The sequence below is a fragment of the Dendrobates tinctorius genome, unplaced genomic scaffold (genome assembly GCF_039654945.1).
Source record: "Dendrobates tinctorius isolate UK_male_01 unplaced genomic scaffold, ASM3965494v1 ptg000162l, whole genome shotgun sequence".
Lineage (NCBI taxonomy): Eukaryota > Metazoa > Chordata > Amphibia > Anura > Dendrobatidae > Dendrobates > Dendrobates tinctorius.
Window position 1 is genome coordinate 41,030,149 of NW_027361829.1, and position 15,939 is coordinate 41,046,087.

The 15,939-nt window shown below is 40.8% G+C and overlaps 1 protein-coding gene across 2 annotated transcripts in view; it reads left to right on the forward strand.

Annotated features, from left to right (window-relative positions):
* Positions 1 to 15,939, forward strand: part of VPS41 (VPS41 subunit of HOPS complex) — a 397,695-nt gene that overhangs the window by 327,119 nt on the left and 54,637 nt on the right. For both annotated transcript variants that reach the window (XM_073549967.1, XM_073549966.1), the window contains 3 exons: positions 2,646 to 2,783; positions 10,684 to 10,738; positions 12,703 to 12,843. In XM_073549967.1, the coding sequence (XP_073406068.1) occupies positions 2,646 to 2,783; positions 10,684 to 10,738; positions 12,703 to 12,843 (334 nt within the window). The remainder of the gene's footprint in view (positions 1 to 2,645; positions 2,784 to 10,683; positions 10,739 to 12,702; positions 12,844 to 15,939) is intronic.

Genomic DNA, 15,939 nt, shown 5'->3' on the forward strand with positions numbered 1-15,939 from the left:
AAAACAATGAAATAGAGACATCCCTGTATCAAAAGCCAATCGACCGTCCAACATACCTTAAATGGGACAGTTTCCATCCAAAACACATAAAGAACTCTATTATGTATAGCCAAGCCATCAGATACAATCGTATATGTTCCAACCCCATGGATAGAGACAAACACCTTGGTCGCCTCCAAAAGACCTTTTTGAATCAGGGCTACCATCCAAGAACAATTGAAAACCAAATTACAAGAGCCACCAGAATGTCAAGGAATCACCTGCTACATTACAAAGCTAAAGAAGAAAATAACCGGGTGCCTCTAGTAGTCACCTACAACCCAAATCTGAAAGTGCTAAGGGGAGCTGCACGGAAATTACAACCTTTACTACAAAAAGATGCCCGATTACAATCCATTTTTCCAGACCCCCCACTGCTGTGTTTTAGTCAGCCCCCAAATTTAAGAAGCATCATTGTCAGAAGCTCCCTGTCCTCTCCAACAGCTGCAGGAACCTTTCCTTGCAACCAGAAAAAATGTAAAACTTGTCCATTTATAATGACCACGGACAAGATAAAGATCCCCAACTCACATCAGGACTACAAGATCCCAGGTACTTTCAGCTGCATTACATCTAATGTGGTGTACTTAATTATTTGTACTAAATGTCCAACTGGGGGTCTGTATGTGGGGGAGACAGGGCAAAAGCTTAGAACAAGGATGAATGCTCATCGTCACACAATAAGAGAAAAAAGAATGGATCTACCTGTGGCAAAACATTTTTATATCCCTGATCACAGCAACATGGATATGAAATTACTGGTATTGAAAGGTAACTTCACATCTCAGAGAGAGAGACGTGTTTGGGAGTATAAATTGATGACGACCTTTGACACTCTCAGTGCTGAAATGAATGTGTCGCATGGATTTATGTCTTTTTACATCAATTAAGGAATTTGCTTTCAAGACCTGGTGGGGGCATCACAACACATTAGGAGACCCCAATCAGAGGACTATAAAACATTCGGAGTCCTTATCTATGTACTGGTCCAATATTTATGTTTCTCCCTCTCCCATATTGATAGTTCTGCTTCACGTCACTTGTCTTATCCATTGCATTTTTTCTGTGTTGTATTGTGCATAAATATGTGACTCTTCAGATTTTGTATTAGTCCAGCCTGAAGAAGAGACCTGAGTAGTCTCGAAAGCTTGCAATGTGTTACCATCTTTTCAGTTAGGCATTAAAAGGTATCAAGCACTGAGGACTCTCAATTCTGAATATTATTCCGGTCACCATTGCTAGAACGCTGCTAGTGTAGGAGCCTTCATTTAATAAAGGGGTTGGCCAGTAATTGGTTCGATCTCCCATATAAGTCAATTGGTTATTATCTTTGCAAAGGGGCATTCTCTACGTTTAGAAGAAAGAAGGTTTTTGGCAAGAGTTTATGGTACAAGATTGCTCCCTGATCCAAAGGTCTGTGTGCTGGGTATTATACCGAATATTCCTGTGGAAGACCCGCTGGCGATCGGTATGGCTAGAATTTTATATATAGCAGGGAAAACTATTGCCTTGCACTGGAAGCAGTCTGCACCCCCGACGGTGGAGGAGTTTATTAACAGAGTCAATAGTTCTATAAGACTGGAAAAAGGTGTGTATATTAAAAGAAAAGCTATCGGAAAATTTGATAAAATCTGGAGCCCCTGGCTTAACACCCCGGGTTTGCCATCCCAAATTTTGCTGCTGGAGAATCTGTTCCCTATGCTTCGTTAATTATGGTTCCCCTTACTCCCTCTTGGTTCCATATGATCTCTTGCTTTATGAATAGGTTTCATGAATATGTCTTATTGCTCATTTTGTACTATGCGCCTGACTGTTAATAGTTCTATGCTGTACAAGTCTTATCTTGTTTCATATTGTCCCCCTTAAGAATTGTTTTGTGTTTTTTTTCTACTATACATTTATAGGTCACATTCTAAGGGACCCACGGTTACATTAGTTAAAATTTGATAATGAGTGGGGGGGTTGGGTTGTGTATAAGAGGTATGTCTCAAATCTGTATGTTAAAACTGTGTGTGCCTTGTCTCAATTTTGTAAGTTAAAACTGTTTAATAAAAATGATCTGATTTTTAAGAAAAAAAAAAAAGAAAGAAGGTTTCACCATTATCAAAGATGGCGATTCTTTGCTGTAAGAGCAGTGAGGTTATGGAACTCACTTCTGCATGATGTTGTAATGGTGGATTCACTACAAAAGTTCAAGATGAGCCTGGAGGGTTTTTCTTAAAAAATGTGATGATACAGATCATGGGTACTAGAATCTGTGATAAGACGATCCATGGAAATAGTCTGATCGGTGCATGTGGAGTCAGGAAGGAAGTTTTTTCCTAACATGGGGCAATATTGCATCTGCCTCATGGGGTTTTTGCCTTCTTCTGGAACAACAGGTTAGATTACAGACCGAATTCGATCGACTAATGTCTGTCTGCCTTCAACCTTAAAAAAAAATCTGAAACATTATTTGATGCATAGGCTTTTTTAATACATTGACTTTAGTGGTGTATAAAGAGATCAAGGTTTTTGATGACAAAGTTCTAAATAAAATGCTTTATTTGTACAGTATGATACAAAATATTTAGGAAAGTTTTTGTTGTATTTTCTTTTCGGTTTAGTATCTTCACAAGCTTTTCAAGAGAGATCATCATAAAGGTCAAAAGTACCATGAAAAACAAATCAGCTTGTATGCCGAATACGATCGACCAAATCTTCTGCCTTTCCTTCGAGACAGCACTCATTGTCCATTAGAAAAGGTAAGCACAGCTGTTCTGCGGGTGGCATAATGTCATCTGCTCAGGCTAGTCATACTCCCAGAATTGTGCTAGGATTCACAGGTTTTCAGTGTAGATTTCTCTCTCAAATTCAGTCATGGTCATAATTTCTAAGTGTAAAAATTCAGGTGTGTTACAATATACCAGTCTTTCCATTTTCAGATGTACTGGGCCCTTAGTACAGATAATATTGTTTTTTTCAGGTCTAATTTTCTGATTGTTAAATTTTTTTTTTTATTTTCCTAACCTTTCTTCCCAGAGCCATACCTTTTTTTTCTATAGCCATATGAGGGTTTGTTTTTTGTGGGACCGTTCACTTTGCCAACATAGTGTAATGGAAAACGAAGTGTAGTGAAATTGCAAAAAAAATGTGCAACTTCACAAAGATTTATGTTTACCACGTTCAATATATGGTAAAACTGATCTGGCAATATGATTCACCAGGTCAGTATGAGAATGCAGATAGTGAAAAAAATTCAGGAATTTGGAAGGGGAACTAAAGTTTTCATTACTGATTCATAGAGACATCAGGTGGGAGGGTCAGAGAGGCTCGGAGAGACCCTGAAGGTTGTTTTATATTCGTATATGCACTGATAAACTCTAGCGGATACAGTGGGGAAAAAAAGTATTTAGTCAGTCAGCAATAGTGCAAGTTCCACCACTTAAAAAGTTGAGAGGCGTCTGTAATTTACATCATAGGTAGACCTCAACTATGGGAGACAAACTGAGAAAAAAAATCCAGAAAATCACATTGTCTGTTTTTTTTTCATTTTATTTGCATATTATGGTGGAAAATAAGTATTTGGTCAGAAACAAGCAATCAAGATTTCTGGCTCTCACAGACCTGTAACTTCTTCTTTAAGAGTCTCCTCTTTCCTCCACTCATTACCTGTAGTAATGGCACCTGTTTAAACTTGTTATCAGTATAAAAAGACACCTGTGCACACCCTCAAACAGTCTGACTCCAAACTCCACTATGGTGAAGACCAAAGAGCTGTCAAAGGACACCAGAAACAAAATTGTAGCCCTGCACCAGGCTGGGAAGACTGAATCTGCAATAGCCAACCAGCTTGGAGTGAAGAAATCAACTGTGGGAGCAATAATTAGAAAATGGAAGACATACAAGACCACTGATAATCTCCCTCGATCTGGTGCTCCACGCAAAATCCCACCCCGTGGGGTCAGAATGATCACAAGAGCGGTGAGCAAAAATCCCAGAACCACGCGGGGGGACCTAGTGAATGAACTGCAGAGAGCTGGGACCAATGTAACAAGGCCTACCATAAGTAACATACTACGCCACCATGGACTCAGATCCTGCAGTGCCAGACGTGTCCCACTGCTTAAGCCTGTGCATGTCCGGGCCCGTCTGAAGTTTGCTAGAGAGCATTTGGATGATCCAGAGGAGTTTTGGGAGAATGTCCTATGGTCTGATGAAACCAAACTGGAACTGTTTGGTAGAAACACAACTTGTTGTGTTTGGAGAAAAAAGAATACTGAGTTGCATCCATCAAACACCATACCTACTGTAAAGCATGGTGGTGGAAACATCATGCTTTGGGGCTGTTTCTCTGCAAAGGGGCCAGGACGACTGATCCGGGTACATGAAAGAATGAATGGGGCCATGTATCGTGAGATTTTGAGTGCAAACCTCCTTCCATCAGCAAGGGCATTGAAGATGAAACGTGGCTGGGTCTTTCAACATGACAATGATCCAAAGCACACCGCCAGGGCAACGAAGGAGTGGCTTCGTAAGAAGCATTTCAAGGTCCTGGAGTGGCCTAGCCAGTCTCCAGATCTCAACCCTATAGAAAACCTTTGGAGGGAGTTGAAAGTCCGTGTTGCCAAGCGAAAAGCCAAAAACATCACTGTTCTAGAGGAGATCTGCATGGAGGAATGGGCCAACATACCAACAACAGTGTGTGGCAACCTTGTGAAGACTTACAGAAAACGTTTGACCTCTGTCATTGCCAACAAAGGATATATCACAAAGTATTGAGATGAAATTTTGTTTCTGACCAAATACTTATTTTCCACCATAATATGCAAATAAAATGAAAAAAAAACAGACAATGTGATTTTCTGGATTTTTTTTTCTCAGTTTGTCTCCCATAGTTGAGGTCTACCTATGATGTAAATTACAGACGCCTCTCATCTTTTTAAGTGGTGGAACTTGCACTATTGCTGACTGACTAAATACTTTTTTTCCCCACTGTATGTGATACTGTGTATTTATAATCCTCCCTCAGCTAATGTGTCAATTCTTCAAATGGCATTGAGTTTTGCTCTAAACTACCCAGATGCACACGTTACATGTATGGGAGACTTCAATCTGGTTATGGACAATGGCCTTTACAGAATTGAATTAGATGGTGGGATTTCTGGGGGAGCCCCCTCTTTGTCTTCATCTTCATCTCAATTTGAACTGTTCGTGGAAGGTAATGGTTGGCTTGATCTGTGGAGGATGCATCACACCACAACACAGGAATACACTTGTCACTCGTCTAGTAAACGCACACTATCTCGCATAGATTACATATTTGTCTTCAGCAGTCTAGCGATGTGGGTTGGTGACATAAAACACGGCAATAAGGGGATCTCGGATCACAGTCTGATTATACTTAAACTGAGTTTTGGCCAGTTGAACCACATTATATTCTGGAAGCTAAACCCATTCTGGCTAAAGCTAATAGGATCTAATGATAGAACTGTGAATCAACTAAATAGTTTTGTCTTATCACATCCTGAACCCTGAGATATCAATCTGTTTTGGGATGCTCTTAAGGTGTACTTGAGAGGATGCCTGTCATCTACAATCTCCTATATATTAAAAGGGTGACTTCGGAGGAGGATAATGAAGTAGAACAACAGCTGAGAGACTCAGAAACGGCTTATATATCTAGTCAGACTACCGTGAATAGAATCACATGGTTGACTTCCCATAGGTTATATTCCCAATATATGGATACCAAATCGAAACGTAAATTATTTTGTACCCGTCAGTCCTACTTTGAGTTGGGAAATCAGGCAGTTAAATTTTTGGCCTTCTTGGTACGTCAGCACAACACTTCTAACACTATACTCCAAATTCGGAAACCAGATAATTTAATAGCAACCTCAACTGAAGATATACTTCATTGCTTTTTTGACTACTATAACACATTATATACTTCTAGGAGTGGTTTTTATGTTCCAGAATGTCTGGACTATCTGTCAGACATAAAATTCCCCTCTTTGGACTCTACTCAGCGAGCCCTTCTGGACGCTGATTTTACTATAGAAGCAATAGAAGGTGCTATGATGGATATGGCCTCTGGGAAGGCTCCTGGACCGGATGGGTTCCCAATTGAAATATATAAAAAGTATAGAGACGTATTGGCGCTACTTCTCTGAGAGGTGTTTCAGAGGATTTGGAGAAGGGGTGTATGCCAGGTTCCTTTTACGAAGCAAATAGTATTGTACTTAAAAAAAACAAGGGAAGGACCCCCTTGACTGTGGATCATACCGCCCCATATCACTGGTAAATGTAGATTATAACATTTTCACTAAGGTTCTAGCCACTAGATTGCACTCGGTTATATTGGATCTAATACATCCTGACCAAACTGGTTTCATGCCAGGCAAAAGCGCCTCCATTAATATTAGGCGGGTCCAGTCTGTGGTTCAGTATAGTTCTTTGGTGTCGGACAATTCTTGGGCTTTGGCATCGTTAGAAGCTGCTAAGGCCTTTGACTCCCTTGAATGGCCTTTCCTATTCGCCTGTTTGCAGAAGTATGGTTTCGGAGATGGATTTCAAAAATGGATAGGCGCAATTTACGCAAAATCTAAGGCCCGTAAAATTATAAACAACTCCATATCGGAACCACTTTCCCTATCTAGAGGGAGACGGCAGGGTTGCCCCCTCTCCCCGGCCCTCTTTGCCCTTGTGATCGAGGCGTTGGCAATACACGTAAGATCCTCTCCGAATATTAAGGGTACAAACATTCCAGATTGTCGAGATACTATCGGCCTATATGCCAATGTCATGGTGATATTCATGGATAACACGGAGGAGACTCTGCCATATGTAATCGATACCATTGATAAATTCAGTAAATACTCGGGTCTATACATTAACTGGGACAAGTCTGCCTTGTTACCCCTTTCTCATAACCTGAGAGCTCACCTTGATACTTTATCGTCATTGCCTATAGTGTCACATTTTAAATATCTAGGAATTAATATTCCAAAAAATAGTGAACTTGACCTACAATTTAATGTCCTTCCACTATTGGATCTAAATAGGATTAAATTTGCATCCTGGAGTAAACTCCCGCTATCTGTCGCTGGTCATATAAACCTCATTAAGATGACTTTGCTTCCTAAGCTTAGCTATTCCCTCCAACACTGTGCGGTGCTGATCCCTAAAGCCCCTGTCACACACAGCGAGATCGCTAGCGAGATCGCTGCTGAGTCACAAGTTTTGTGACGCAACAGCGATCTCAGCAGCGATATCGCTGTGTGTGACAGGTATCAGCGACCAGCCCCCTCGCCGGGTATCGCTGATCGTTCTGGAAAGCCCTGGACATTTTTTTGATCGTTGGGTCTCCCGATGGCCAGCACGCATCGCTGCATGTGGCAGGCGGGAGACCAGCGCTGGTGCAGGGAGCTGGTAACCAAGGTAAACAGCGGGTTTCTAAGCTCCGCGCGGCGCTTAGAAGCCCGCTGTTTACCTTGGTTACCAGCTCCCTGCACCAGCGCGTTGGTATCTAAGGTACACAGCAGGTAATTAAGCTTGTATAGACCCGAGTATTTACGCAGCTTTATACCTGCGTCGTCGCCGGTCCTCATCACTGGTGAGATCTGCCTATTTGGCAGCTCACCAGCGATCATGTAGCGACACACCAGCTATCCTGACAAGGTCATATCGTTGTCGGGATCGCTGGTGCGTCGCTCTGTGTGACGGGGCCCTAAATCCTTTTTTGCAAATTTAAATTCTTTAACTACATCTTTTTTATGGGGGAAAACCAGACCAAAGCTTAAAATATCTACTTTGCAGAGACCTAAACAGATGGGCGGGGCGGCCGGATTTCTATTTATATTATCTTGCTGGGCAGGTAAAGGCCTTCAGTAAATGGATGCCTGATAGCCTATTGCCCAAATCCGAAAGTCACCTGGCCCACACTGCGAGAATTGTCTGCCCGCTGTTTTTTTTGGAAATTAATAAACCTGGCATCCCCCAATTATTACCTTTATTCCATTTAGCGAGGTCAGTTTGGAGACAGATTAAAAAGGTGGTCCACTTTTGGGACATTGTAACTGACATGCCATTATGGAATAAGGCTTATTTCCTGGTGCTCCTGAACCACCCATCCACTGACTTATGGATTGCGCATGGTGTTTCCTCAGTCAGAGATTTATATGTAAATGGTGTCCTAATGTTCTTCGAACAAATTCAATCTAAAAACAATATCCTGAGATCCCAATTTTTTCCCTACTTTCAGCGTAGATCAGCTTTTCAGTCACATGTTTACACTCTGTGGGTGGGATCCAAACTATCTCATCTTTTCCTTTAATAGGAATCCTTAAGTCGCAGAGGCCCTGGGGTCTCATTTCTGCTTTATACACTTATATGCTGTCTGTGGGAACCGGCTCTGCCTTGGTAGTGGTCAGGAGTAAGTGGGGGGTCTTATTCCTCATGCTCAGGACGAGGATTGGGAGGAAGTTTACAGTGAATAAAAAAGGTGACCTTCAAAAGGATCTCATATTTTCGATTCTTCAAAGTAACCCCTTCGTCTTGATACAAGCACGGCATACTCTTGGCATTCTCTCAACCAACCGTTGCCATCGGATGTTCGTTTCAATGGCCTTGATGGAGTTCTCCTGTAAGCTGAGCACATGTAGGCTGCTTTTCTTTGACTGTCCAATTCATTTTGCATTGGGTTAAGGTCAGGAGACTGTGGAGGCCACATCATCTGAGACTGTGGAGGCCACATCATCTGAGACTGTGGAGGCCACATCATCTAATGAGACTGTGGAGGCCACATCAGCTAATGCTCAGTTTACCGTATTATGTCACTCTCCTTTTTTATCAGGTAGCCTGGAGAGGGGTGTTTTGGGTTGTTGTCCTGCTGAAAAATAAGTTCTGCAGATAGAATGAGATGACGCTACAGAATGAAAATTAGTCTTTAAATATGTCACCAAAGGCACCAACCAAGCACCCCAATATGGCTCTTGGTGGGACTACATGATAATTTGTTATTTCTGAGGACCATGGCTCAAATTGATTGTTCAGTGCAGTAATGGTCCCTCCAAGGGGTGAAGGGGAAGACTTGAGCTATAATGTGATTGTCCTATTTTGTTAGAAAGTTGGTGACTCCCCTGGTGTCACCCATACCAACATAGGTGTATACCGTACAATATGCGATTGAACAGATTAGGGACAATATTTAGTAATACCCCACAGTAATTTTAATACAACTAAAAGTAAAAGCTGCATTTCTGACTTACTAGTGAGGGATTTCAGTATGGGGCTCGGCCTTTTTTTATTACTATGTAATATATTTCTCCAAAGTGCTTTGGTGCAGTAATGGTACCACTTGTGCTGCCTTTCTAGGGCAATCCTCATTAGAACCTGTGTCATCATAGCCTTAATGGACTTTCCCCTTTCGCATAAAGAAAGTTTTAAAGTTCTTTCAAATGTCTGCTAAGTACTGACAAAATTAATTTACCTATGTGACTGGCACAGAGAGCTCAAACAGGCTTTATTGGCAGGGCCAAAATACATTTAGTGTTGCCAATCGTCTATCCTGCAGGAATGTGGCATTGTCTCTAGGGGGTCACCAACTGAACTTCATATAGGTTTGTCTGCATTTCTGAAGAAGCTTATGTGTATGGATCAGTGATATTTAGAAGATGCGCACCCCAGAAAACAAGTCAAAGTTTTTCATTGTAATGATCTTATCTTCTTGTTTAGGAATTTTAACTACTGTTTCTACTTTAGGAGGCAATGGTCTGAGCTATTTTAAGCCTATATTCATGATGCATAATATCTGCTACTCCATCATAGCTTATATTGAATTAGTCGTTTTTATTACATAGTTATGATTATCATTGAGTTTTTTTTAGTTGTGATTATTATACATTTTTTTGTATATTTGAGCTTGTTCTATTTGATATAAACGTAGTCGTGTCTTCCAGTAAGCTCTGATCTAAAGAAATAAAGCAACTATTGTATTTGATCTTGAGACTTAACACAGTCTAAATGAAGGTCCTTGGCTGTAGTGTATCGGTAGCTTTTTCTCTGATTAAGTGCATAAAACAAATTACAAAATTGGCTACTTGGAAACAAGCCTAAAAGCCTTTTGGAAATTGAAATTGAAGTAGTTGTCGTAGCCAATCAGTGTCATTTCAGATAAATATATTAAACCATTTTCATTGTTCAGCATATTTAGAGTTTAAGATAGCGATGTCAATGTTTCTGAGCGCGCCATCAGTATCAGATTGTCGTGTGTAACTGGACTTTTGTGTTTTTTACTCTTTTTTATTACCCTACATCATATTCATAAATGTGTATATTTTTTACATTACTGTACTAAGTGTTTGGTCTTTTGACTAAAGTGCTGTGGGCCTTCATCAATGACATATCTCCACGGGATGCCATTCTAACTACTCCTTAGGCTACTCTGTAGGTTCAGTCACACACATTTGGAGATCCATAATCTCATGTGCCACTGATTCTGGACCATACCTGACTTTTGTAAGTTTTGCCTTTCTAATATCAAAAATTAGAGGTGAAGGCAATTAGGGCTTGGAGATTTATATTTGACATACTGGAACGTAACTTCATTTTAGGTTGTTTTCCATTTAATTAGACTGTTTGCTTTTGCCTTCTCCTGCACAGGCCCTTGAGATCTGTCACCAGAGAAATTTTGTGGAAGAGACCGTATATTTGCTAAGTAAGTATTCACTGTATTGTGTTCGAACTTATAGATATAAAGCAGCAAAACTGAAAGCTTGATATATTTTTCAAGATATAAAGAAATCTTATTTTTGTAGATATGTAATGACTCAATCCCATAGTGTTCACTATTATAGACAATCCTAGCATTGTGCAGTTACTTATTGGCCGTTGAGCTTTCTGTTATCCAGTGAATTTCTGAGCCACCACTCACTTTTTTTTTTCTTCCACTTTTTAATGCATCTGTCAATTCCAAAAAGAAAAACGTAAATATTATAGAGACGTGTCTGAAATTTTGATTGGCAGGGATCTGGAAGTGGAGACCCTCATCAGTTGCTATAAAGACAAAGCTGAAGTGTTTGGCCGAGCGCTGCTCTCCTGATTCTTGACTATTCTTTAATGTTGGAGGAGAGCAGGGATTGACTGAACACTTCTAGGCCTTCTTTTTAGCAATCAGTGCCCCGACCAATGAGAACATGACAAGTGTTTTTGGAATGATAGTTACATTTCAAGACTCCTTGACTGTTTTCCTGCCGGGGTTTCTAGACATTTTGAATTTCTGGTACTCGGGGCAATTTTACACTTGTCAAAGTCCAAATTCTGAAACACACAAAAAGTCAAATTACATCCGCATACTAATATAATAGTCTGAGTGCTGATGCATGGCATAATGACAAATGACCATTCAGTCCTGTATGCAGTTTTTCATCCAAAATTTTGTTTTTTCATAAATAATATTTGCAGATTTTATACATACCACTTATGTCTACAGAATATGCACATTTATTTAAAAATCTCCAAAATTGTAGCCTAAAAACGTGGTTTTAACCTGGAAATATAAAAAGTAATAAAATAAAGGGATTATACACATTGAAAGTGATTTTATCTTTTTTTTTAATTCGTTTATTAAGTAAAAGAAGATAGAATGTACACACTCGTATACAGTATTAAATAGGAAGGAGAATTTACATGTTCGTATATCATACAAAGCACTTTTAATGTGTTAAAAGGTAATTCGGTAATCATTTTGAAAAAAACATTTTCTATGTTATAGGGAGTGCATAGTGCTGCTGATAGGTGTGGGTCTGAGTCCTGAGACCCCCACTGGTAAGCCAAAATATCACTCTGAAGTGCACGGCTGTTATATGAGCGTGACGCAAAGATCAGTGTATGGTCTCAATAGGCGGTTTATGCATTAATAAACTACTCCCAAAGAGCGTGGTATGTGAAACTAAAGTACAAAAAAGCAAGCACACACCATATATAAAAGCAGAGCGGTGCACATCCAATATGGAAAATGTAAGAATTAAAGAGTTAAAAACAGACATGTATCCAAAGGACAACAAATAGTTTGTGTCCAAGTAAACACTCCTATGACTTATTAAGCAATATCCCCAGCAATTGGGGCCAATAGAGGAAAGGGACATAGTAAAAACTGTAAAGTTACCCAGTAATGACAACCCTGAAGTTGCCTAACAAATCGAGACCAGTGAATATATCCAAAATTATTATAATGGTGGCAATGTGTGTTGTACAACTAGTAAGGTACAAAAAAAGTAGATTAATATACCCTAAGCAACTAATAGTAGATATGTAATAGGCCAGAAATAGTGGACAAATCACAATAAATCAAAGTGCTAAGTTGTATCTGACATGTAGGATATGCTTGATACAATCGAGGTTCAAGTGGTTCTGGATCATGATTTGTCATTTTGTGCATGGACCTATAGACTTAATATGACAGTTCTGTGTGATCTGTCTCAGGACCCGGACCACCACTGATCAGCTGCACTAAGCAGCCCTTATAATATATAAAAAGTTTTTCCAATTGATAGTTATGCATTACTTCTTAAAATTGAACCTAGACCTTACATACTATTACAATTGCCTTTTACTCCTACTATTCCAACTACTGAGGTCTAAATTAATAAAGCAAAATGCTGCATTGTTTGTGTTTCACAGGTAGGATGGGTAACAGTCGAAGAGCGCTGCAGATGATCATGGAGGAACTTAAGGACGTAGACAAAGCCATTGAGTTTGCAAAGGAGCAGGATGATGCAGAGCTGTGGGAGGACTTGATTCTGTACTCTATTGACAAGCCACGTAAGAGCATAGTCAGATGAATATTGCTTTTTGTGACGTTGCTGCATAACATTCAGGGGCATTTCTGTTCCTGGCTTTTGGTCTTAGTCTGGCAGAAAATGGAAGACTTAATCTGGAGGATATCCAGCTTTTCAGATGCCAGTGTGAAGCACTGCCGTGTCAGCATTATGTCGCAGTGAGAAAGGAATGCAGGCAGTTCCTGCAGGGTGGTCTGTGCCCTTTTCTGTTCATTTTCAAGCATCAGCTTCACTTCTTCTTGACAGTGATGAGCACATTTTCAGTTTACAAGCGTTGAAGTATCTGCATACGCTACAGATATAAAGTGTTTTAAATAGCTACGAAATCAGGATTCAGCAGAAAACTAGTTAAAGGGAATCTGTCTGCCCCCAGGACGTATATGACTTATTAATATGGGCATACAGGTAATAGGATTGTTACACTAGTCCTAACTGTATGCCTCATGTTGTTGAAAAATATTATATTCTGCTTTTATGCTAATGATTTCTCCTAGGCTCCAGGATGTGCAGTGCCTGGATGAAAAGCCTTGCCTCCTGTCTTCATTACAGTACTACCCCCCTCCCATGCACGTTAGTTATGGCGCTGGAATTCCGCGCCTGCGCTCTGCACTCCCTCCACAATACGTACCTTTTCCTCCCTTCAAAGGGCACTGCGCTCAGGGATCTTTTGCGCAGACGCTGGCGAGTCATTGTGACCTCCAGTGTGCGCGCAGATAAGATGCTCTCCCCGCTTCCTCCCTGCACAGTCACCATTAGGATCCATATGCACTTAGTGATGACTCTGAAGGGAGGAAGTGGGGAGAGCACCTTATCTGCATTCACAATGGAAGTCATTGGAGCAGAAGATCCCTGAATTCGGTGCCCACAAAAGGGAGAAAGAGGTATATTTTGGAGGAAGTGCAGGGCGCAGATTTCGGGGTAATAACTGACGCTGATGGAAGGAAGTATTGCGATGAATACAGGAGGCAGAGATTTCCTCCAGGCACCACATGCCCTGGAGCCTGGAAGAAATCATTAGCATACAAAATGAATATAATATTTCTCCACAATAAAACCATTAATATGAGGCATACAGGTAGGACTAGTCTAACATTTCTATTACCTGTATGCCCATATTTTTTTATACATCGTTTTTGTAGAGTTTACCTCGTCCACCTCGACATCTTTGCCTAATGTGCTCCCAAACACGCAATATATTTTAAAGCAGATTTTACCCTACCTCCTGGCATCTAGGTCATAAAAATGTGACCTCTGCAACCACCGCAGCACCACTTCAGCCAGGGATTGGCTGCAGACGTCACTTGTGTGTGCCGGTGGGACAAGAAGTGCTGAGGCTGGCTCAGAAACCTAACAGTTATTGCGCATGGTCAGTTTGTAGAACAGTAGTGGTGAGCTCAGATGTACAGGACCGGTTGTATATTTTCGGTGTAGACCTTACAACCAAACACTGGAAAATTGACAGTACAGTACTACCTGATAGAGTTTTACAATCACAAGATGGAAGAAAATCCAGCTCAATGAACTTGTGCGCTAACGTCTGTCTTTATGCACTGAAAGTGCTCAGCAGAGGGTAAAACATCATTTACGTAGTAAGTTATATGATGTGCTACATCAACGCGTTTCAGGTGGCTACGCATTCTTAATCATGATGATTAAGGGTACATGGTGATGAAGGGTGTGGAGCCGCCTAAAACGCGTCGATGTCGCATGTCATGTAACTTACTACGCGAATGCTGTTTTACCCTCTGCTGAACACTTTCAGTGAATAAACAAAGATGTTTGCTCACAAGTTCGTTGAGCTGGATTTTCTTCTGTCATGTGATTGCTCTGCGCCTGTGCGCCGAACACCCAAGGATGTCTGTTACGGTGAGCTGGACGTATTTCTGTTTCAGTGTGTTACGATACCCTGTCTACATGGAGTGAATTTGTCCGTTGCAGATTTGAGGCTACGATTTTCAGATCTACACAGTGCCTACTTTCACCATAGAGTTCATGCTTTGCATGCAGGCTTTCTGCAGAATTAATGTGGACTGCTGCTTGTATGTTGTGAACTAACCGATTAAGACAGTCTGCATTGATAATTCATGTTTTCCACGCTATGGTTAACATCTGCTGGACTATAAATGAAAAGTGTGTAGGAGTTGTCTCTGTAATATATGTTGGCGAGATTCGTGCTCTAGTCCTTTCTTGTTATTTAGCCAAGGTACAATGCGGCTGGAGCATAATATTGCTTCCATAATTTAAGGAAGCGACGAACCTCCGGCAGCTATGAATATATTTACTTCCACAATGCAGTCATATTGGTAAACCTGCTCTCATCTCCAATACTAAACAGTTGGCAGGGGAAGGCAAAGCCTTGTTATTGTCAGATTTGGTAAATTCAGCTTACTGGAGTTAAATCAGGATTTTTACAGTATGTTTTAAATAAATTTACCATAAAAACAAAAAGGTTTAGGGCAACGTAACAGTGTCAACAATAGGTTCCAGCCAGTTTGTCAAGTGACTTACTTTAATTGTATTTTTAAGCTTTTTTTTCCCTACAATCTTAAAGGGAATCTGTCCTAAGGATTTTGCTGTGAAATCTGAGTGCTGCATGAGGTAGGGGCTAAGGCACTGATTTCAGCAAGGTGTCACTTGTTAAGCTTTGTGCTGTTGTTTGAACACAAAATGTTTTATCAACAAGAGATTATCACTGCCAGACTAGCTGCCCACGTGCCTCCTGGTCCAACAATGCCCTCAGAACTGATTAACAGCTTTCTGTCAGTATACTGTGTACACAGATGCTAATCAGTAGTGCAGTCAGTATTTTGAGCTCTGCTACATCTACAGCAGGGAAAAAACTGTATCACAACTGCTGCACCCAGTAAACTTAAGTGATAAATTCCTGGAATTAGGGTCTCACTCCTAAAGCCCCCGTCACACATGGCGATCTTGCTAGTGAGATCGCTGCTGAGTCACAAGTTTTGTGACGCAACAGCGATCTCACCAGCGAGATCGCTGTGTGTGACACTGACCAGTAACCGGCCCCCCTGCCGGGTATCGCTGATCGTTCTGGAATAGCCAGGACATTTTTTGATCA